The sequence below is a fragment of the Megalobrama amblycephala genome, linkage group LG3 (assembly GCF_018812025.1).
Source record: "Megalobrama amblycephala isolate DHTTF-2021 linkage group LG3, ASM1881202v1, whole genome shotgun sequence".
Taxonomy (NCBI): domain Eukaryota; kingdom Metazoa; phylum Chordata; class Actinopteri; order Cypriniformes; family Xenocyprididae; genus Megalobrama; species Megalobrama amblycephala.
Window position 1 is genome coordinate 60,784,343 of NC_063046.1, and position 23,361 is coordinate 60,807,703.

General features: G+C 36.5%; 1 protein-coding gene across 1 annotated transcript in view; it reads left to right on the top strand.

The window, feature by feature from the left end:
* piezo1 (piezo-type mechanosensitive ion channel component 1) overlaps window positions 1–23,361 on the top strand; it is a 111,014-nt gene that overhangs the window by 11,315 nt on the left and 76,338 nt on the right. Inside the window, exon 2 of the mRNA XM_048186357.1 lies at window positions 20,967–21,062. Within this exon, the coding sequence (XP_048042314.1) occupies window positions 20,967–21,062 (96 nt within the window). The remainder of the gene's footprint in view (window positions 1–20,966; window positions 21,063–23,361) is intronic.

A 23,361-nucleotide genomic window follows, 5' to 3' on the forward strand; every position in this document is an offset into this window, starting at 1 on the left:
CAATTTACCTCTTGACGAGGGTTTACAGGCTCACATGGTGTATAATGAAGGGGTGGTGACAGTAGATTTTAAGTATTTTATTACCAACTGTTTGCTTGGGAATGTTTTACTTTTCTTAGGCTAGGCTTAGGCTAGGTGGTATCTGTTATATTGGTATCAAGAATTGTTTTATATATATATATATATATATATATATATATATATATATATATATATATATATATATATATATATATATGCCTTTGATTAAACTTTTGTGCGATCTATCTTTGAATCCATTAAATCACAGCAATAATTATATTTTAGCATTAGAAACACTACTGTAACTAAAGAGCTTACACATACTGGTGTGGATTAACCATTACAGAAACATATAAAAATATAGCTGCAAGCAGCAATTAAGGGGCCATAACAGAAGCAAACAAGGAAAGTAGCAGCAGACCAACAATTCAATCAGACCAACAGTACTGTGGTTAGAGGCAAATTTTATGTTCAAATATAGCGTGACCAAGTGGCGCAGTCCCACCTCTGTATGTGTGTCCTCAGAGTGCTCCCATACATAAGCTTGTCAAATTTGGTGAAAATATCTCATTTCATTTAGGAGTTACAGTTACAATGGTTTCTAAGATATTTGCAAATGTTGCACTAACAATGAGGCAAAACCTAGCATGTTTGGTATCATTGGACTCAGGCAAGGATTCAGGAATCCAAGTAGATGACTCCCATGAAAATACGTTGACCACATCCAAAGTTCTAAGCATGTAAATATTTTTTCACCACTAGGTGGCGCTGGTCTGAAACTTCTCAGACTCCTTCAAGGCATCGTGTCAATGACTCATACTGAGTTTCGTAATGATACGTTCATGCATTTTACTGCGAAATTCATAATGGCTGACGCCTAAAATTTCCAATATGGGAAAATTGGATATCATTTGACTTGGCATGACACTCAATCTAACACATTTTTGGACAAACTGTTCAGAAGTTATAAGCAAAAATAACCATTTTTTTGTATATCCGTACCAGAAGTTGGCGTTGTGCCGAAACAGTCATGCTTGTGATAACATGGACCAAGTTTGGTCTGAATGCGATAAAGCGTTGAGGAGATTGAGCCTTGCATTTTTTTGCAAGCGCTAATTAAAATTTGTTCGCACATTTTTTGAAAACGGTTTGACAAATCAACTTGAATTCCACAACTTTTTGTCGGCATGGTCTGAAGAAGATCTGGTTCAATTTTCGTGAAAATCGGCATATGAGAAAAAGTACAAAAAAGTAGTTTTTTCAGAAAATTCTAAATGTCGGAAAAATTGTCATGACGGAAAATGATGTCAATGGGTGCAAATGGGTGCAATCGAATCGTCTTGATCCAAGGAATCAGAGGGCAAATTTTTGAACCTTACGGTTTGTAAGTTCTTAGCATAAATATAAGTTTGGACAGTTGGTGGCGCTAAAGGGATTGAGTTAGAGACTCCAAATTTGCTATGGTGACAGTTCAGACTGGCCTCTATCTGTGTGCCAAATTTCATAACTTTTGTGCTGATATTAATGCCACTGGAAGTTTGAAACTCTGCATTGAAACATTTGCTGCTGTTCCTAAATGCGTGTGGTGAAATAAAATTACTCAAATTACTCATTGTGAAATAAGATTTTGGTCATATCACCCAGTCAGTTTTGTTGTATCATGCTCAAACAAACAAACAGAAAACTGTTTTGAGACATTCCTCTCTCTCTGCTCTGTGTCTATCTAATAAAGAAGATATATTTACAACATACATTTTAGCATTTAAAATGACTTCAGTTAACATTTAGATATACCTAGACTATTTGGCAGCCCTGGAAAACTGCATTTGACAGTTCTGCGTAAACAAACGGGTACAACGCAGCACACCACTGAGCGTGTAGGATTCGCTATAAAATTCCTCACGCTTGCATCAACAAGCCCGTTGGTTTTTACTTTCACTTCCTACAGAATGTGTGTAGCGATCAGACCCAGTATACAACGTAATAAGGAAGAAAAGGCTAGGATCAAATTCTTCTTTTGTTATAGAGCATTTAATGGAAAATTGCTTCATTGTGCTGCATGAGCCAAAGAATTTGGGCTGATGTTAGATTGTCCACCCGCCTCCATCCCCCACACTGCCCTTTGACACGGCTGGCCGGGTGTTTGTCTGCACTGGTGTGTCAGATTGGGTGTACATGAACACTACAGAGAAAGTGAGCAAGACAGATCAGCGTGGGTTCAGAAGACAGAAGTAAAAATGAGACGGTTTCCTCTGTTGTAATGGTACGGGTGTGTTATCTCTAAACTCCACATGGCAAGACTTGTTTAGATATGTTGTCATGTCTGGGCGGCGTCAAATACAACTCGCATTCATATATCACATACCCCACTGTGCTTAAATTAAAGGAACAGTATTTTCTTTCTTTCTAGCAAAATGTTGTCATTATTTGCTCATTCTGTAGAACACAAGAGGAGAAAGTATGATAAGTATTTATTATTAATTTATTTTATTTATTTGTCAGGGACCATGAAAAAAAAAATAGTCTTACCAGAAAAGAGATGCTTTGCACCAGATTAGGGTTAGAGATGGTATAAATAAAATTCAAATGCATATACATAAATATTATAGTGGTTTTGCCTTCAAACCTTTATTTATTTATTTTTTGAATGAACAATTCATAATTGTGAGTCTTCAGCATTTCTGAAACTAGAAAAAAAAACATATAAAAATATAGCTACAAGCAGCAATTACGCCGCAAACTGAATATGGGCAGAAAAAGGAAATATTTGTGCTGTCTGTGATCATGAGGTTAGGATAAATCTGATTAAATTACATCAGTTAAAGCATTTATAACATAATAACATGGTTTATAACTTCTGAGCAGTAGGTGGCGCTATGACGAAACTCTGCATGCACCCTCAAGTCATGCCTGTGATGACATGTACCAAGTTTTCAGTCAATACACCAATTTTTTGCAAAAATACAGCCGCATATACATATTGGTATGCTTGCAGTCAAATTTTTTGACGCCGTATAAAACAACGGTTGGGTCTATCAGAAATCTTTTAATAACTTTTTGTCATGAGTGTCTGTAGATGCAACATACTAAATTTCGTATAAATCGGACAAATTTTGTAAAGATGTTCAAAAAAGTAGGTTTTGAATAAAATTCAATAAGGCGGACAGTAAGTATGGTAAAATATGGCAAATTTGGTATAGTAGGACTCGGCATAAGCCAACAAATCTAATGATGTAAGTTAAATGACAATATGTTGAATTTTTCACGTTATAAGCATTTTCATAAATTTCATTATATCTCTTGACCACTAGGGGGTGCTGACCTAAAATTTTACAGGTCCTCTCAGAACATGGCCTTGATGAATCATACCAAGTTTTGTAACAATAAGTTCATGCGTTCCTAAAACAAAATCCAAAATGGCCGCCGAAAAAATTTCAGAAATCAGTCAACTCAGCATGCCTCAAGGAATTTAAGGAGACCATCCTCATGATTTTAGGACACAAGGCATTCAAAAGCTATAAGCAAAAATATCCATTTTTCCTATATCGGCACCAGTAGGTGGCGCTGTGACGATACCGTGCATGTACCCTCAAGTCATGCCTGTAATGACATATACCAAGTTTGGTGTCAATACACCAAATCTTTTAATAACTACTTTTTGCCTGGAGTGTGAGTAGATGCTACATACCAAATTTAATGCAAATTGGACAAACGCTCTAGGAGGAGCTCGAAAAAGTAGGTTTTTCAAAAAATTCAAAATGGTGGAAAAATTTCCATGATTGAAATGACGTCATCGGGTGCATTCAAATCAGCATGAGCCATGGAGTCAGCGGAAAAATAATTTTGTTTCTAGGACTTGTGCATCAAAATTTATGAGCATAAACATGAGTGAATATTTGAACTGTTGGTGGCGCTAGAGGGTTTGAGATAGAGACTCCAAATTTGCTATGGTATCATTTCAGACTGTCCTCTATCTGTGTGCCAAATTTCATAACTTTTTACCATACGGTTCTATGGGCTGCCATAGACTCGAGCGGAAGAATAATAATAAGAAAACAAACGATTTAAATAAATTAATGAAATTAATCTCTCTTGATATTATTGTTTACATGCAACTGCTGTCATAATGCTCACATATTCACTCCATAACCCTAACTAAGGAATTGCCATTGATTCACAAAATTTCCTGAGCAGCAAGCGCTGACTTCAGACCAGACCTGTCCTATCTGTCATGACCTACAATAGCAGAAAATGCACACGCATCTGATCTGTGTCAGGTGTTTGTTAAAAACTGGTTGACACAGTAAATGAGGCATATGACAAAGTTTCGGTTTATGAATCACCATGACTGCGTCTAAGATTTGATCATTCTTGTGAAATCACTTTGTTGTATGTAATGTCTTACTATCACAATTTTATAACCCTGCTTCTGTCTAGGGGAAGTTTTGAGAGGAAGTATGCAGAGAGTGTGTCTGTGCCTACAGAGCGTTAACATGCTAATTATAGACTGAAAAACAGTTTCAGAAAGGCTGGCATCCACTCTTGCCAAGAGACGGTTAGAGTTTCAGAGTATGACTGGGAACGGAGGTCGTGATAGTTGATGATTTGTGAGCTGTTGTTTCATGTTTCCGCTCAGATGGCAGGATCATATGATGCTTTTTAATGTTTTCCTTTTCTTTCAGTGTGTGATGCATCTGTTTATGAGATCTGCAAAGTTACAAAGCTCATAGTCTCCCACAAAAGGGATTTATTCTGTCTAACAGAGAAAATTCGAGTCCAGATATTACCAAACATCTACATCACAATGTGTAATATTAGCGTAATGCCACCCGAAGACATTCGCAAAGAGAGAAGACGAGGCTTCAGTGACTTGATTCTGATCGATCCGATTTCAGAATCTGACTCCGGCTCGAACTGATGCGGTAAATCTGATGACGTTATTACAGTTTACAGTTGCTTTAGAAGCCTTGCTGAAGCGACGTTACAATTCCGACACACGCTTGAGGTGATTGGCCAATCACAACGCACCTGGTCAGCTGGCCAATCAGAGCACTCTGGGCTTTTGGGGGCGGGGCTTTGTATAATAATAACTTTGCATCAGATGACCCCATAACGCCGTTTCAGTTTCAGACATCTCATAATAATTTATTCCCCTAGTTAGATTTGCAAAATATATATAAAAATAGCTAAATCTAATTAAAAATTAACTATTTCACCTAATATTTCTGTGAGATCTGTATTTTTTTCTAAGTAATAGCATATCTTCTTGTTAGATTAGCAAGATTCTTCTGCAAAACTTGTAATCACAAGTGTTTTACGTGGTTACTAGGGTATTTGTATGCAGTTGCCAAGACGTTCTGAAACATTGCTATTTGGTTGCTAGGGTACTTTGGGTGGTTGCTGTAACATGTATGCTTTATGTTCTGTTTTAGTTTTGTTTGCTCTGTTCCTTTTCTCCTTAGTTCCTAGTTAATTTCCCTGTTTAATTAGTTTCCATAGTTCTGGATTTTACACAGCTGTTCTGTTTCTCTTTTGATTCCTTCTCTGAGTAAATAAGCCCTGAGTTTCATTTGTCCGGTATTGTTTGTGGTCTCTGTGAATATTAAAGACTGTTTCATTTGATTACTCTTTCGTAGTGCGCTTCCATGACACAGCCACACAACGTGACGGTTATTAATTCTGTTTTAATATGTAAATTAAATTTTAGTAGTTGAAAAGCATGTCTAATTATTTGAAATAATAAAACATACAATTTAACAACAATCTCTTAAAACTTTGACAAAAAAAAATCAATTTAGGGCTTACTTTTTACTGATTATTTTTAAAATTAAAACATTGAAGACACATTGTGATATCCTTTAAAAAATAAAGTTTTAATAATTGTATTATTATTATTATTACTTTAAGAAGTACACTCTACCATGCAATAGTTTTATATTTCTGTCATAATTTCTTCAAGTTAAGCCAAACTTTTATTTTGGCGGGTTGTAATGAAGACCTTTGATTTTCTGTGTGTTTTAATTTACTGTATTATTATTATTATTATTATTATTATTACTTGAAATACACTCTACTGTATAATAGTAATATATTTCTGTCATAATTTCTTCAAGTTAAACCGAACTTTTATTTTGACAGGTTGTCGTGAACACCTTTGAGTTTCTGTTTGTATATAATATGATGATAGTTTTCAGTAATGAAATGGTGAAACGCTGATGAAGTGAGTCTCAGAGCAGCTCTAAGCTTTAGTATTCACTGACACTAGTCTATATCATGATTTGATTAATTGTACAGACCTACTTTTGACATTCTGTGTAAATTTTCAATTTTTATGACTGGATTCCATGGTTCAAGTTTTTTCGCATTGCTGAAATCAGTGCAAGTCTGTGGGAATTTTTCGCTTGTTTTAAGCAAAAATCATAATTCCAATGACTTAATCTCATCTCTCTTCAACATGCCGCATAATTTGAGGTTTGAAGCACAAACAGATTAATAAAACCGTAACTTTGAGGATTATTAGTAATAGAGCTGCTTGCCTAATCAAACACTACTAATGAAAGGCTCATTCTGATCTAAGAAAAAGACTCCACTGCTGAAGATCAGGAAACCGTGTTTTTTTAGGATTTTCTCTGGTGTCCAGCTTGTGCAATGTGGAGTTTTGTCTTTCAGATGAGGAATTCTTTCCTCTAATGTTTTTAACAAATGCATGATGGTTCTGTGGGAGTGTGTTTCTGAATCAAAGAGAGAAACAGCACAACTCTCAGTAGTAATGCCAGATATGGAGAGTTATTCTCCTGGATCTGCACTGCTGGAAGCAGATCACACTCGAGCTCTCATTCACGCATGCATGCTGCTCCAGACTCACTGAGCGAGATTTAATTATTCACTGTCTGAACATTTCTTGCAGTACTACACTTTCAAAAAGTGTTGGATTGTTTCTACTGAAGCCTTTAAAAAGTGCAACCAATGTGTCATTGAATGTTAGAGATGTACTTCCATAAAATCTGGTCCATTTGAAGCTTATTTTTGCCATGAACCAGCTCAAGAAGGCGGAGCCTCAGAGCCAAACCCTATTACATCATCACCATGGACCAATGGTAGTTCAGAGGTGTTTACCAGCCGGAGCAAACTTTTCTAGAAATTTCACTTTGACAAGCTGTTTCAAACTCCTGAAACGAACTTTGTTTTGGCCTGATTTTGTTCGAAATGACATCACACCAGTTCGCTTTTCGATTTCAATTGAAGTAAATTTAATTTAACACAATGAAAATTATTTTTTCCAATGGCACACACTATAAGAAGGTCCTAGATCACGTCATTTTCACATCTCGCACCTTGCGAAAATGTTTTGTGGAGTTTTTGTCTACTGAAAATTTTTGTCTGTGTGTGTGTGTGTGTGTGTGTACTTCAGTCTCTCACAGCCTCATTTTCATTCCTACGGAAGAGGATTAGGGCCAAGAAATAATAAAAAAATAAAACCATCTCGAGATTAAAGTTGTTAAATTTTGAGAAAAAACTCGTTAAATTTCGAGAAAAAAGTCGAGATAAAATGTTGAGAATAAAGTCATTAAATTACGAGAAAAAAGTCGTTAAATTTCAAGAAAAAAGTTGAGATAAAATGTTGAGAATAAACTCGTTAAATTACGAGAAAAAAGTCGAGATAAAATGTTTAATAAAGCCATTAAATTACGAGAAAAAAGTCATTAAATTACGAGAACAAATTCGTTAAATTACGAGAAAAAAGTCGAGATAAAATGTTTAATAAAGCCATTAAATTACGAGAAAAAATTCATTAAATTACGAGAACAAATTTGTTAAATTACGAGAAAAAAGTCGAGATAAAATTTTGAATAAAGTCATTAAATTATGAGAAAAAAGTCATTAAATTACGAGAACAGATTCGTTAAATTATGAGACAAATGTTGTTAAATTTCGAGAAAAAAGTCGAGATAAAATGTTGACAATAAAGTCATTAAATTATGAGAACAAATTCGTTAAATTATGAGAAAAATGTCGTTAAATTCTCATAATTTAACGACTTTTTTCTCGAAATTTAATGACTTTCTCAACATTTTATCTCAACTTTTGTTCTTGAAATTTAACGACTTTTTTTCTCATAATTTAACGAATTTGTTCTCATAATCTAACGACTTTTTTTCTCGTAATTGAACGAGTTTATTCTCAACATTTTGTCTCGACTTTTTTCTCGAAATTTAACAACTTTAATCTCGAGATGGTTTTATTTTTTTATTATTGCTTGGCCCTAATCCTCTTCCGTACATCCCTGTCTAAAATAAATATGTCGTTACCCTGACAGTTGTAACAGTTTGAGAATTAGTAAACACAGCTTTTCCTGATATACAGCTGTGCATCCCAACAAGACAGCCAATCTGATTGCTGCTTCGAGAAAGCTCTTGCTGCTTTCGTGTTCAATAAGCTATTGGTGATTTGTGGGTCGCCCGTCTAAAGCTCATACTCTGCAATCAGATACCAGGGTTGGTTATTTAAATCCCTAATAAATACTTGAGTCTTAAGGGGTGTTCACACTGACAGCCGTTATATTATGAGAGGTCAACAGGTCGCTGGAGTGTTGATTTCTAGCATGTGCTCCTAACTGACTGCTGCATTCGACTATATCAGGTGGTGGATCATGTGCTCTTCACTCTCTGCACACTCATTGTGATTCTGTGATGATATTTCCTTCTTTCAGTATGTAACTATATGACTGCAGCTCTTCAGAAGCGATTCAATGGCTGTATGCTTTTTTTTTTTTTTTTTTAAAGCTAGTGCACTGTTTGTAACTGCATGGGAAAAAAAATGACCAGTATATATTTTTTTATTGTTTTTTTATTGTTTTTGTTTTCAAGGAAAGAATGAAAGAATGTCAAATGTGGCCTCCATAGGGTTGCAATATTCCAGGAATTTTCAAAGCTGGAAACTTTCCATGGGAATATATGGGAATTAACGAGAATATATGGGAATTATTGGGAATATAATGGAATTAACAAGAATACACGGGAATTAGCGGGAATTAATGGGAATAAATGGGAATATATGGGAATTATTGGGAATATAATGGAATTAACGGGAATATATGGGAATTATTGGGAATATAATGGAATTAACAAGAATATATGGGAATTAACGGGAATTAATGGGAATTAACGGGAATATATGGGAATTAACGGGAATATATGGGAATTAACAAGAATATATTGGAATTAACGGGAATATATGGGAATTAACGGGAATATATGGGAATTAAAGGGAATATATGGGAATTAATGGGAATAAACTGAATTTTTTCAAGGTAGCCTATAACAGGGTACTTAAATGTAGTTGAAAAAAACAAACATCTTGCAGCATAATTTTTTAAATTTCATAAATATATGTAATTTTCATAAATATATTTATTTTACATATTTACTAAATTAGAATTAAATGAATGAGAAAAATAAATAACTGTTATTTCATGTTATGACCAAACAAAATGTTTATATTTGTTTTTATATGACACATTTTATATAAATAATATAAATTTATGTAAATTTCCCAAAATTTCCAATTCATTCCCATAAATGATCATAAATTCCCGTAAATTCCTGTTAAGTTTCCAAATTGAAATATTTCCAAAATTCCCCAGGTTAAGTTCCTGTGGAAAGTTTCCAGAAATTTTCCGAAAATTTACCGGAAACTTTCCGCCCCTTAGCAACCATAGGCCTCCAATGGAAGGCCAGCTGTAAATATGAGTAGAAAAGTACATTCTACTCTCTTCTTATTGTTATTAAAGTGACAGCAGCCTAATAAACCTGCTGCGGACATTAATGTTAATCAACAAAAGATTAAGATAAAATCACTCACCGCTCTTGACTGAATAACTTTTGTAGTTTTAATAAGGATTAGTCTATATTTAATGTATACAGCAGTGTTATTTTACATTTGATTATTCAATTTCTGTAGGCTATTATTTATGTAAATGCCACTGTTAGTACATCTTCCTTCATTTTGTGTGTAATCAGTTTCTTTGTTCTTATTGTATTGCTGACTGTTTACTTGTCTTCTGTAACTGTTTTGAGGACCTTTACTGACATTATTTAACCTAGTATTAGTTTTTGCTGAAGTATCAATAAATTTCACTGATATTTAAAATGACTCCTATCATGAAATAAGTCTTTGAAACCAATAATTGTGTTAAATAATCATGATTTCAAAATAATTGTGATAATGATTTATGCTATATTCCCTGGACATTTCACTTTGAAACTGTCACAATACGTACAAGAAAATATTGTTTTGCAGAAGAGATGCCACAGGTATGTTTTTTTCCAATCAGCTTTGGTTGACTTTATCAAATAAAGTGGCTCACGTTTGTGTCAACTGGGGTTACAGATTAAATTGTATTATCAAGAAAAAAAGTCAAAGATCTTCCCAACTTGACTACTGATGCTCTCCCTCTCTGTCTCTCTCACACACACACACACACACACACACACACACACACACACACACACACACACACACACACACACACACACACACACACACACACACACACACACACACATACCGGTACAGTGAGGTCAGAAGTACGTCCAGCTGTGGCAGCTCTAGTTACTACATCGGGCCGCCCATGTCCAAACATCTTGTATTCAGAGTATCTTACAGTTGGCTTTGCGTCCTCTATTTTTCCTGTTTCCTTTTTTCCATTATGTGTGCTCCGTCTTTTGTAACGACCTTTTATGTGGTCGTCATGAGGGCAGGACGCACATGTGTGTCGTGTTTATATGAAATTGGCTGGTAAGGCTGATCTGCTCAGACAGTTTTGTGTTCAGATTTGTGGTTGGCTGGAGAAAGTGTTTACAGAGTTTTTCATATTCTGTATGCTTGAGCGTATTTTCCCGTTACACAGACGTATCCGAGCAAATGCTCTAATGAATCTTTCCCTGTGTGAACTTGACCTCCTCTTGACTGTGATACAAACTCTAATAGTGTGATGAAGCGTTTAACGTTGATATTAGGCAGATCGCATTGACTGGATCCGTCTGTGATTGGACCGGAAGGTTCAGTCCCAGCTGAAGCGGATCCGTTCGGATTCACAGAGCAGCTGTGCTTAAACCTCAAACCACTGTGACACGGTGTTTCCCAGGTTATCGAATAACACCGCTTCCACAAAGGTTGATTGTGGTTTTGTGGGATATGGAAAAACATCATTTGCTGAGACTGTCACTGTGGGGATTCGAAAGGATTTCTCTGATCATTCAGTCTGATCCTAAGAGTTTGTTTGGTGGATTTTAGCGCAGATTGTTTTGTGAACTTGTCAACTTCATTTAAGCTGTGCATACACCTATTGCAAACAGATCCGGTTTGACGTAAGCTTATAAAATAGGGCTGCACGATTATGACACGATTATTCCCTTGAGATTGTAATTGCGATTATTAATTATGATTATCACATTTTACATTGAATTATATTTTGAATAGCTTTATGCTATAGTTTGAAGCGACTGCATGCCATTTTGTTATATTAAAATAAACAAGCTGAAAACACTCTTCCTGAACAACTTTTATTGCTTTTATAGCATTAAGCCTCAAATGAATATACATTGGTTTGGTTTATTCTTTAAATAAAAAAAAAAGTAAAAATATGCATGTTATTGCACGGTATTATAATGTTATACTAAAACTAAAATTAAAACAAACAAAAAAAACATTAAGAGAACCTGTAGAAAGAAAAACAAAAAAAAAACAAACATCTTAAGCAGAATACTGTAAGCGAACTTGAAATTTCATTTGCATTTTTAAAGATTAATTAATGTCTTTCATTTGATTGTCACCATTTTTGATAATAAATTTGTATTAAATCATAAAACACTGAATCCAGAAAAATTTAAACAAGACAACATTAAATTTCTGAACGAATAAAATTCATTTATTTTTGGTGCACTATTATTTTTTAAAATTTGAGTAAATTATTAAATTGTTCAATTGATTAGACATCCTTTTTGATGATTAAAAATTAATAAAAAAAAAAAAAAAAAACGCATTTATTATTACTTCTTTCCAGACAGGGTTTGTCATTGACAAACAGACAATTATTATAATGTTCCCATAATGTTAGGGATACTTTTTATTAGAAATACTATTTATTAATACAATTTTATTATACAATTTTAATTTAATTCATTTTAATTTATTTTAACTTAATTTAATTATTTTTTTATTATTTAATTTAATTTTAATTTTATCTTATTTTAATTTTATTATTTTATTATTTTATTGTATTTTATTATTTTTTTATTATTTTATTTTATAGCAACTGAAATGGTGCCCTAAGCACATTGTATGATCTGTGGCTCTGAATGGCATGTAACAAAGTAGTGTTAAAAATATAAATAAGTGTGTAGTGTTAAAAATATAATAAAATAATAACGTTTTTATCTGTTTCATAAGTGGATAGTAAATTGTACCCATTGTAATTGTAACCATTCAGCTGCATTTATACAGAACGACCAAAGTAAAAAGCCCTATATGAGCAAAATGAGCACCTTTATGATGAACTGAAGGTTTATAGACGGTTGTTGAGACGACCGGGCTTCACTAGGGCAGTGTGTCTGCACTGATGTCTGAGGCTTTTTTTAACTGCGGTATGCATGTTTTGTAAAGCAGGTATGCCGTGATCCCAGTCCTGTGGCGTGGCTGTTGGTTTTTCCAGGGCCCAAATTACCATAATTTCCTGCAGCCGTCCAGCGTCATGAAGCAGTTCGGCGCAGGACAGCAGACACACTCAGAGGTGTAACTGTAAACACACACGTCCCAGTACAGCCCGACCCTCTCGTATGAGTTTACCATCCGACAGGAACATTTGATTGCTCTGAGGTTGCTCTTTCATAACTCAGAAGACTTAATGGAGTTCAGTGTCACGGGTAACCCTTTTTTGACTTATTGGGCTCAACGCAATATTCAACGCCATTTGAGACTGGAAGAGTTAGTTTTTTTGACCTTGAATGCATGTAAACCTATTGAAGGAGGCTCCAAAACAAATCTAAGAGCCTCTTAAATAGCATAATAGGGGCAGATTCGAGATGTTTTAAATGAAATAAGTAGTACATTGTATATTCTTGATTTTGAAGTGTTTTTAGTGTTGTATAATCATCTTGTGCCTCTTTGGACGTTTATTGAGGCCCTCTCATGTTGATGAAAACTGTAATTTCATCTGTGTAAATGAGTCTTTTAATAAATACTATAAGTGTTTTTGTTTATTTCAAAACCGCTACTCTGCACTTGCCATCTTTGATTTATTTAAAGATGTGGAAAATGAAAGTGAGTCTTTTAAAGAAGTGAACAGCTGTGTGAATGTGTATCTGGAAATAGAGTAAGCAATGGAAAAACTGTGAGTCTGTAAAAGGGTGAAAGTGACGGCAGCCAGATTCAAACAGAGAGGAGACGACACAAATCTACTGCGCAGACGAAAACAAGGCCGAGGAGGATTCTGGATGGCGTTTCTCTGTAATCTGATTTTGTGTTTGTGTGCGTGTCGATTTTATTAGTGTATTTTTGAACAGAGACTGATGGAAAGTGAAACATCACATCTTCTATAAATATAGGACATATTAAAACTAGTGATGTCATTACATCATAATAATGGGGGGGGGGGGGGGTGCTTGTGAATGCTTGATTTTGATTGGTTGACGAATGTTCTAAGGCGTGCAATGATTTTTCAGGGCAAATATTTTCAGTTATTCCAAAGGTCCTTGCAGCTACAACAGCAAAAGCACCAAAACCCAATAAAAGCAAATAAATAGGACAAAAAATACACACCATTTTCATGGGGCTTTTTCCAACAAAATGACCTTTTATTATCTATATATACTGGTGCATGTAAACCTCGCTCCCCTGATCTCAAGAGACACTCCAGCAACTGACGATAGAGACTGCGGTCTTTAGCCTCCTTGTTAGAGGGCCCGTCTCCCATGCCAGCGGACCCGGGTTCGAGTCCGAGTCATATGGAAAGCACACTCTCTCTCTCTCCCATAATGCACACATACAGCACAGACACAGAAACTTGTCAGCTCTGTCCCTGCGACTTTATAATTCAAATTTTTCTGATTCAAATCAGTTTTGCATCTGAAAAGCTACATGAGATTTCTCAGCATCAATGTAGTAACGTCGCTGTTTTTGAAGCAGTTAACTTACAGTTTTGCTATTAGTCGAGACGCTGCACCGAACGCTGTTGAGAGCGCAAACAGACGTTACTTGCTCTAAAAATGACATTTTGGAAGTAGCAACGGAGGCGTGGGATGAGATGCGTAAGAAATTAGTCCTACACACGAGCGTTTTAAAGACAAAAAAAATTGAAAAACAACATCTGAACAATGTCTCAATGTATGGTAACATACATAGTATAAGTGGCATGTCGTCAATTATTCCTGCATTCATGCAGGGTGCGATTTGTAGGGGGGATGGGGGGTTTCCCCCCCGTCTGGTCTATGTATCCCTGCCTCTGCTGAATTATTTTTATCCCCGGTGGGGATAAATAAATATCCCCCCCCCCCGGGTAATGCTACTCCACAAACCACCAACAGAGCATATAAAATACCAAAAATAAAAATCTTTTTTTTTTTAAAACATTGCCAAGTAAAATGCTGCGTTTATATAGAACTGTCTCTTTTCAGACGCGCATTCTGACTTCGTCTCAGCGCCAGGCGCAAGTCAAACGCGCGGAAAAGGTGCAGGTGACGACGAGGGAGCTTCAGTTGAACAACAGTGAACTGCAGTCAGAAGAGATGTTGTCAGATTATGTCGGTAAAACTCAGAAAAATTAACATGACTGTCCAATCAGCCGTTATACTGTGCTTGTGACGCGCACTCAAGAATGCGCCGGCGCGCACTGCATAATTACTTTATTATAGCTTAAATAATTCGAAAAAGAAACTACGAGCAATGACCGTCGTTGTTCTGTTGTAAGTTGTCATGAAATTACCAAACATGCGATTAAAGCTGCCTCAAAACTGTGCATGCATGCATGTAATTTTAAAGCTATTGTTATCCAATTTGTTGGCTTAAAACGTCTTAATGCACATATGTACAACAGGGAAATCTAAATTTTCTCGGGGGAGCATGCCCCATACCCCCCTAGCAAACTACATTTTCTGACCTCGGTAATTATGAAACCCTGTGTACGGCCTGGATATTCTATCTAATGAAATCGGAGGTAAACGTGTATTTCTCCAAATGTGCGCACATTGGGACTAAAATGTTGTATGTGTATGCACTGTGATCAAAAATAAATGGGACAAAACACGATTGAATGTGGAGGGTTGTGTCTCGTTATTCTATAAATAACTACCGATTGATTTTGCATTTAAAAAAAAAAAAAAAAACTTTTCAAAACAACCCCCCCCCCCCCCCCCCTGTTTTTTTCACAAATCGCACCATGCATTCATGCAAAGACAATAATATGTTTTCCCCCCTCTATCTCACAACAGTCCACTGGTGGTCCTTAATGGTGTGTTTTGCTTTTAAATGATATTTCATACTTGATGATAAAAACTGTAAATATCTTTACTTTTAGTTGTCACATCGAACAGAATGATGCTGTTTTAATTTATTTACTTGGGGTCTATTAAAAAACAAAAAGCAAAAACACTAATCAGGCAGCTACATATTATTGCAAAATGCAAATAAGTATAGTTTACTATATAGTTTTACTTCCTTCTATTAATTTAAATGATAATGTTCATGTAGGTCTACTTCCATGTTCATTTGATAATTCATATGCTGTAACACCACAACATACTGTAACTGAAAGAGATTTAATATGCATAAAATAAGTCGCCTTGAAATGTCCTGTAGTATAACATATGAAACTATTATCATATTTTTTTTCCGAATTGTATTATAATAATTGTGAATGCATGAGTGAATGCATGACCTCACATTAACTGAGAAGCTGTTATCAAATCTGTTTCTTAGCTGTTTAATTTATGTTTGACTGACTAATATGCACGTCACATTAAATTAGTTGGTTTGTTTATGTTGAAACTCTGTAATCCAAATGAATGGACGTTTTTTTATCCAATTCAAATCTTAGGTCGAAATATATTTTGAGTGCATCAACAAAGTTAAACATATTCAATTAATCTCTAAATTTGGAAGTTGTAATAAACTAACTGATTGCTAACAGGAAGTCCTGTCTTACTATCCGCACATCTCTGCCGCAACGTGCGGTTACTGAAACCAGAGACGTTGGAAAAATAAGCCATGCGCCGCTTTTTATTAGTGTTTTCCCTGCGCCTGCTGCGTTTCTATTAGATCACAGTTGCTGCTGTTTCAGTGAAAACACACAGCCGAGCCTCAGGTGACTCCATCACGATCATGCTTTCATCTCTCAGCAGCTTTTATCAAAATTAGATCCCTCCAAATGAACACTCTGGGCTATCAAAGAAACCCGCTCTGCACGTTCACCTCTGGGATTTCCATCACAGTTTCCCTGCATTAATAGACTGTTTTTCTGGTGAAGTCATGAGGCAATGTGAGCCGAGCTCAGAACACTGTACGTCTTTGTTCCTGCGCCGCAATGGTAGTTTCAGCTCCGCAGCCTTCAGGCCTGTGAAACTTTATGGCCAGCAGCCAGAGACAGACTTCTCCAACAAAGCCGTCAGTTATGTGCGTGAATCAGAGATTGAGGAGCAGCAAATGTGTTTTGGAGGATCTGAGGTGTTGTTGGGATGCTATGGAAAATGCGAGTCAGGGAAAGGCTTCCTTTTCTAGTCGCAGCAGGAGGCAGGGAACTCCTGTATGCCTTGGCAAACCCTCAAAGAGCCTGAATGCTTTGCACATGGACCTCGATTAGAGCGATCACAAAGCTTCAAGAGTGCTTGATCAGCTTTATCAAAGAGCTTAGATCAAACAGATTGCACCTTGTGTAGTGATTTCGGGAATAGTCAAAAAAAAAAAAAATCTAGAACCAGCCAAAATCTGTCAGATCTTATCATCTTATCTTGTCTCTTCTGTTTTTTGTTTGTGGTCCCGGCCATTGAAATGTGTAGATAAAGATTGTATTGTGTCATGCCAGGTGGTCAAGCTTGTTTGTTGCTGTTTAGACCATGGATCTCCAGTAGTTTAGGTGTCGACTGACGCTAACCAGGTTGACCAAGATGTTCTAACCTCTGCCTGGTTTTCGTTCCATTCACCTCCATTCATACTAGGGGTGTAAAGCTCAAAGTATATTCTGTGACGGTTGCTGTCACTTTAAGAGCTGCACGGATCCAATATACTGATACTTTCTCAAATGTGTATGTTTACTTAAGACATAACACACTGTGTTTATGCGAATACTCTCCAAAAAAAAGGCATTTTGACTTTTTTTGACATCACTAACCCTAAAATTAACATAAACCCCGCCCCCGAGAACATGCAACAAAGGGGGCGGGGCCATGTTGGGCTGCTTTAGAGAAGAGTTGTTGTAGTAGAGTGTTGTTGACATGCCGTCATTTTACGCCGGACTGCTTCACAAACGAGGGTCAATTCAACACAAAAGATGAACATGACGGCACATGCTAGTGGATGAGTTGAATCAACTCCACAGCAACTACATCAATTTATCCACTAACCATTCAGAAACGTCCAGTTTCACTCTAAAAGTTGTAACTTCTTCCTGAGTCTCTCCATCAGTGTCGACTCCGGTTTGAACAATGTAAGGCTGAACACCGTTACTGACAATCCTCATTTTGGCTGCGCGAGATTCTCCAGCTTTGTTGTTGTTGAGCTGTTAAAGCTCCGCCCTCTTCTGGAAAGGTGGCGGGAACAGCAGCTCATTTGCATTTAAAGGGACACACACAAAAACGGCATGTTTTTACTCACACCCAAATAGGGGCAAATTTGACAAGCTATAATAAATGATCTGTGGGGTATTTTGAGCTGAAACAGAGACTTATATTACATCTTGTAAAAGTCGGTCTTCTTTAATGCACTTTTAATAAAGCAGTTTAATGTCAAACATGTCCCGCTGTTTAGCAACAGTAGACTGCATTTTACAACACTCACTTATTTGGCTGATTTGGATGTTAAGTTTGGGCTTTTAGGGAAGAATGAAAGCCTGACCTCGACGGATTAAACAGAAGAAATAAACCGGAGAAGATTTATTCATCAAAGAAGGCGGAGCCACATAGCCACACCCACTCATTACATCATCACCATGGACCAGTGATAGTTCAAAGGTGTTTTTCCCAGCCTGGGGTGTTTTTCCAAAACCATCGTTAGCCAACTCATTGACCTCTGTTCGTCTGTTGGTAATGATGGAACTTGTGACCATAGTTAGCTTTGGGAAATGCATCTTTTTCGGAAAGTTCTCTGTGGCAAGCTGTTTTGAACTCCTGAAAAAAACACCAAACGAACTTGGCCTGATTTTGTTCAAAATGACGTCCCACCAGTTCATTCTTCAATTTCACTTGAAGTATATTGTGACATTTTAAGGTGGTTTGTTGGTTAAGATAGCATGAGGGACTTTGGGAAACCAGCTTGAACCAGTGAATGGCTATAAATGACTAGCTTAATCATTTAAAAGGGTCATTGACGACATTTACATTTATTCATTTGGCAGACGCTTTTATTCAAAGCGACTCTCAAGTGAGGAAAACAACAAGCGAGTCGACATGACGAGGCAAATAGACAAGAAGTGCTCACAATACAAGTTATAGGCAGTGCTCAGAGTATCAAAAGCTACAATAGAGAGGGATTAGAGGAAGTGAAAGGATAAGAATAAGAAGTTTTTTTTTAAGATGAGGTTAAGTGCTCACAAAATGAGTTTTCAGATGTCTTTTGAATATTGCCAGGGATTCAGCATTCCGGATGAAGGCAGGAAGATCATTCCACCAGCAAGGAACAGTGAATGAGAATGTTCTGGAAAGTGAGTTCGTGCCTCTCTGTGATGGTACCACGAGCCTTGGCTCCTTTAGTGATCGCAGGCTTCTGGTAGCGGTGTAGACTCGTAAGAGTGAGTGGAAGTAGGAGGTGCTGAGCCTGTGGTAGATCTGTAAGCAAGCGTCAACGCCTTGAATTTGATGCGAGCAGCAAGTGGTAGCCAGTGCAGAGAGATGAAGAGAGGCGTGACGTGGGCTCTTTTGGGCTCGTTGAAGACGAGACGTGCTGCTGCTGCGTTCTGAATCATTTGTAGAGGCTTGATTGTGCATGATGGCAGTCCAGCCAGAAGAGCATTGCAGTAATCAAGCCTAGAAATGACCAGAGCCTGGACCAGAAGTTGTGTTGCATGTTCTGTTAGAAAGGGCCTGATGTTGTATAGTGCAAATCTGCATGACCGAGCTGTCTTTGCAATGTGGTCTTTGAAGGACAGTTGGTCATCAAGGATTACTCCAAGATTTCTGGCCGAATTTGATGGGGTAATTGAGGATGTGCCTAGCTGGATGCTGAAATCGTGATTTAGAGTCGGATTGGCAGGGAAGACGAGAAGCTCAGTCTTAGCCAGGTTGAGCTGTAGATGATGTTCTTTCATCCATGCCGAGATGTCCGCCAGACAGCTTGTGATTCGTGCAGCTACTGTGGGATCATCTGGTTGGAATGAAAGGAAGAGTTGTGTGTCATCAGCATAGCAATGGTAGGAGAAACCATGTGCCTGAATGATGGGACCAAGTGATGTAGTGTAAATGGAGAAGAGGAGGGGTCCAAGCACTGAACCCTGAGGAACCCCCGTGGTCAGTTGATGAGCTTTGGATACCTCCCCTCTCCAGGCAACCCTGAAAGACCTTCCTGTGAGATAGGATTCAAACCAGAGAAGTGGAGTACCTGTGATGCCCAGTGACGAGAGGGTGGACAGGAGGATCTGATGATTCACTGTGTCAAAGGCAGCAGATGATGATTTGGAATCAGCCTTTGCAATTTGACGAATAAGGTTTTTAAAAGTGTAAAAACACATAATGGAGATATAATTAATTTTGAAGTTTTATTAAGTGTTAACAATGAGATTATGTGGTTTTTATAATCAATTAACACTGATTTTGTCATTTTTTTTACAAGATGGACAAAATTTGTCACCAAAAGTCATTTGGCTTAACCAACAATTCGGTTATACCGAATTATGAGATTTTCAATCAATGCTAACAGGCGGATATCTAGTTAGTTAAAAGGACAATCAAACATTTTATATTTAGTACAAGTTTTTAAAATATTACAACATTTTCCATGTTTTATAGCGGTTGCACCGAATGACCTGATGTTTCGGGACATGCGCATGAGAGTGAAAACATGAATTTTTCAGATAGTTAAGAGAGAGTTAGTTACTTTGCTTCATGACCATGTGGTCCTTTGCAGGTGTCTGAATGATGTCACATGATATTGACCACATGACTTGATCCAAAATGGTCCCTTTATATTGGTTACTCCGAATGACATCAATGAAATTCATTTTTCCAGACATTCTTTCTCATAACAAAGCAACGACTTCTACACATAATTTTAACACCATTTTGCACTATGTTGATATATGATGTTATAAAATCAGGCCAGAATAAAAAAAAAAATACATTTATTACATTTTAAGATATTTTAATCACAAATGAAATGGCTGTATTGGCGTTTGGACGGTTAAACCGAAAGACACTTCAAAATCTTTAAAATACCTTTATATGTAGCAAAATATAATTAAAACCTTTTAGATTCAATAAAAGAGATCTAGTTGTACTACCTTACATACTTTGGATGTCATATCTTTGTTTTTTATTATTATTATTAAAGCCTTTGGACAAAAAAAATGACCCGTCACATCATTGACCCAAAAAGGTCAGCATTTTAATAGTCTTGTAAAACCATCAGAAGCTGTTTTTTTCCAGCAGTAACTTATGCCATATCCTTAGACTACTTTATGTAACGCAATGTTGACTATCTAATATCTATGAATAACAAACTGATCATATCTCTCTTTTTCTCCACAGCCTGCATCTTTCGCTACAGCGCTCTATCTTTAGTCTACCTTCTGTTCCTGCTGCTCTTACCGTGGTTTCAATGGCCCAACAAACACACACTACGAGGTAAGAGAGTTTCTCACGCTTTCATTCCCAATGTCGCAATACTCTGTCTGACCAAAAAGACTGCTAAATGCGAAACAAAACGATTGCTAAATGCATGATTTTGTGTGATATGCTCTGGTGTGTTTGATTCCCAGATGAAAAAATAGTTCAGGAATTCTGACTGGACAGAGTAGCTTCGGTTATTTGGTCTTTGAAAAATTAGCTGATTTCATATTGAGTTGTTTGACTAAACTAAATCTATATATACTGTATGTGTGTGTGTGTGTATTCTGTAATGATACAATAAAATAAAAATCGATCTAAAACTGTCCCTGCCAGTCTAGTAAGGGCTGAAACTCACGACTATGTGTCTGTTTGCCAAACCACAGCTTGACTGACCTTGATAATAGAGGAATCCATTATAAACCACGACACATTCATTCCTGCAGTATTAGACGTCTCATGACCGCAGAGATCCACAGAGCCTCAACGATGATGGAATAAACAAAAGGTTCTTTGGCTCTCAAACGTGGTTTCGCATCGGCTTTTCCCATCCGAGCACCTGACTCTGTAATGTGTAGGGTTCAGGGTCGGATCCAGCGCTGTGGCTTTGGCAGGCGCGTCAGCGACGGGAAGGCAGCCCGTTTATCTGTGGGCTTCAGTCCAGAGCTCTCGAGCAGGACACAAACATGCTGGCAGTGTGTATTTGATAACTGGGCTCAACAAGGTGCTGAAAAGAGGATGATTGTTTGATGCTCGGTATAAAAGAGCCACTAGCGTTGAGACATCCAGAAGTGTCATAATAACAGAGTGATTGTGCCTGTCATCACCATCATTAAATCCAGTTTTGTACCTCTTCTAGCACCACGTATTTGTAAGATACTATAGATTTTTCATTAATATTCCCATTCATGGGAGCTGCTGGACCTGGAAGAGAAAATGTAAGCCATTCAAGCCAGGGTTTTTATTGTTAACTAAAATTAAAAATGGTTAAAACGTTATTTTACAGTGTCCTGTTACACTGCATGCATAATTACATTCAACAAACCCTAAACTTATAGTATGTTAATCAATATTACTTAGTACTTAAATGTATAATTGCACTGTAACAAGGACACTTAAAAATAGTGTAACCTTAAAAACATAAAAAACCTTAATTATAAATAACTTAAAAATTACAAATATATATTTTAAAAAGGCAACATTTCTTGTTTAGTTTAAAGGGTTAGTTCACCCAAAAATGAAAATGTATTCATAATAAAGTCATTATTTAATTTTTTTGGTGCACAAAAAGTATTGTTGGGCGATTTCAAAACACTGCTTCATGAAGCTTTACGGATCTTTTGTTTCGAATCAGTGATTCGGAGCCATTATGTTGGATGATAATGTTTTAAATCAATAAAATGCCACTCAAGTTGCCCAGGTTCGAGTGATACAGTGCTACGGGACCTATTCAGTCTACTACATATAATGAACTGAATAGCAGGATAGTAGGTAAAAATCACACTTTATACTAATATTTCCTTAAATAGTGACTAGTTTGTGTGATGTTCTTTGAAGTTGTTCGTGCATCAGCCTGCAGTAACGGAGGTGCCGTGATGACTCCCGTCCTGTGTACATACAATAGCATGATGATCTCATGTTGGGCGTGTACACGGTTTCTGTTGCCATAACAGTTAATGTGTGTCTGTGTTGGATTGGCATGAGAACAAACATTCAGTATATGATTTGCACGATTGTAATTCCTGTAAATGTATTTATGCTGCACCACTGGAGGAATATCCATATTCTTTATCCATTGTTATGTATCTGTGTTATACAACTTGTTTCTGATTTCTTATTATTGTTAAATATCCAAAATGATCGCATCATAAGTCAATAGACTTCTGTAGTGTTTTCCAGCAGCGATTATGTTTGTTTGTTTGTTTGTTTCTGTGAAATTGGTGGAGTTGTATAAAAAGAAAGAGGGATGCATGATATATCAGCATCATTTCAGTTATTGGGGATCAATATTTCAAGCCTTTTTTAATACAGCAAAATGGATAGGAAATTTAATTGTGCATGCTCTTTTACCCTTTTTTACATTTAGTCATTTACAGTTAATCTTTAAAATGCTAATAATTGAATAACACTGTTAAATGTAATGTATAAATGAATATCCATTTTCATACTGTACATTATGCTGTTGTGATACCTAACAATTCATCTTAGCCTTTGATGCTTTATTTATTTGTTTGTTTGTATAATTATTAAGAGATTGTCATTTTTATGACATAACATCTTGTACGAGAAAAGATGTTGTTTTTACGACATATCTCGT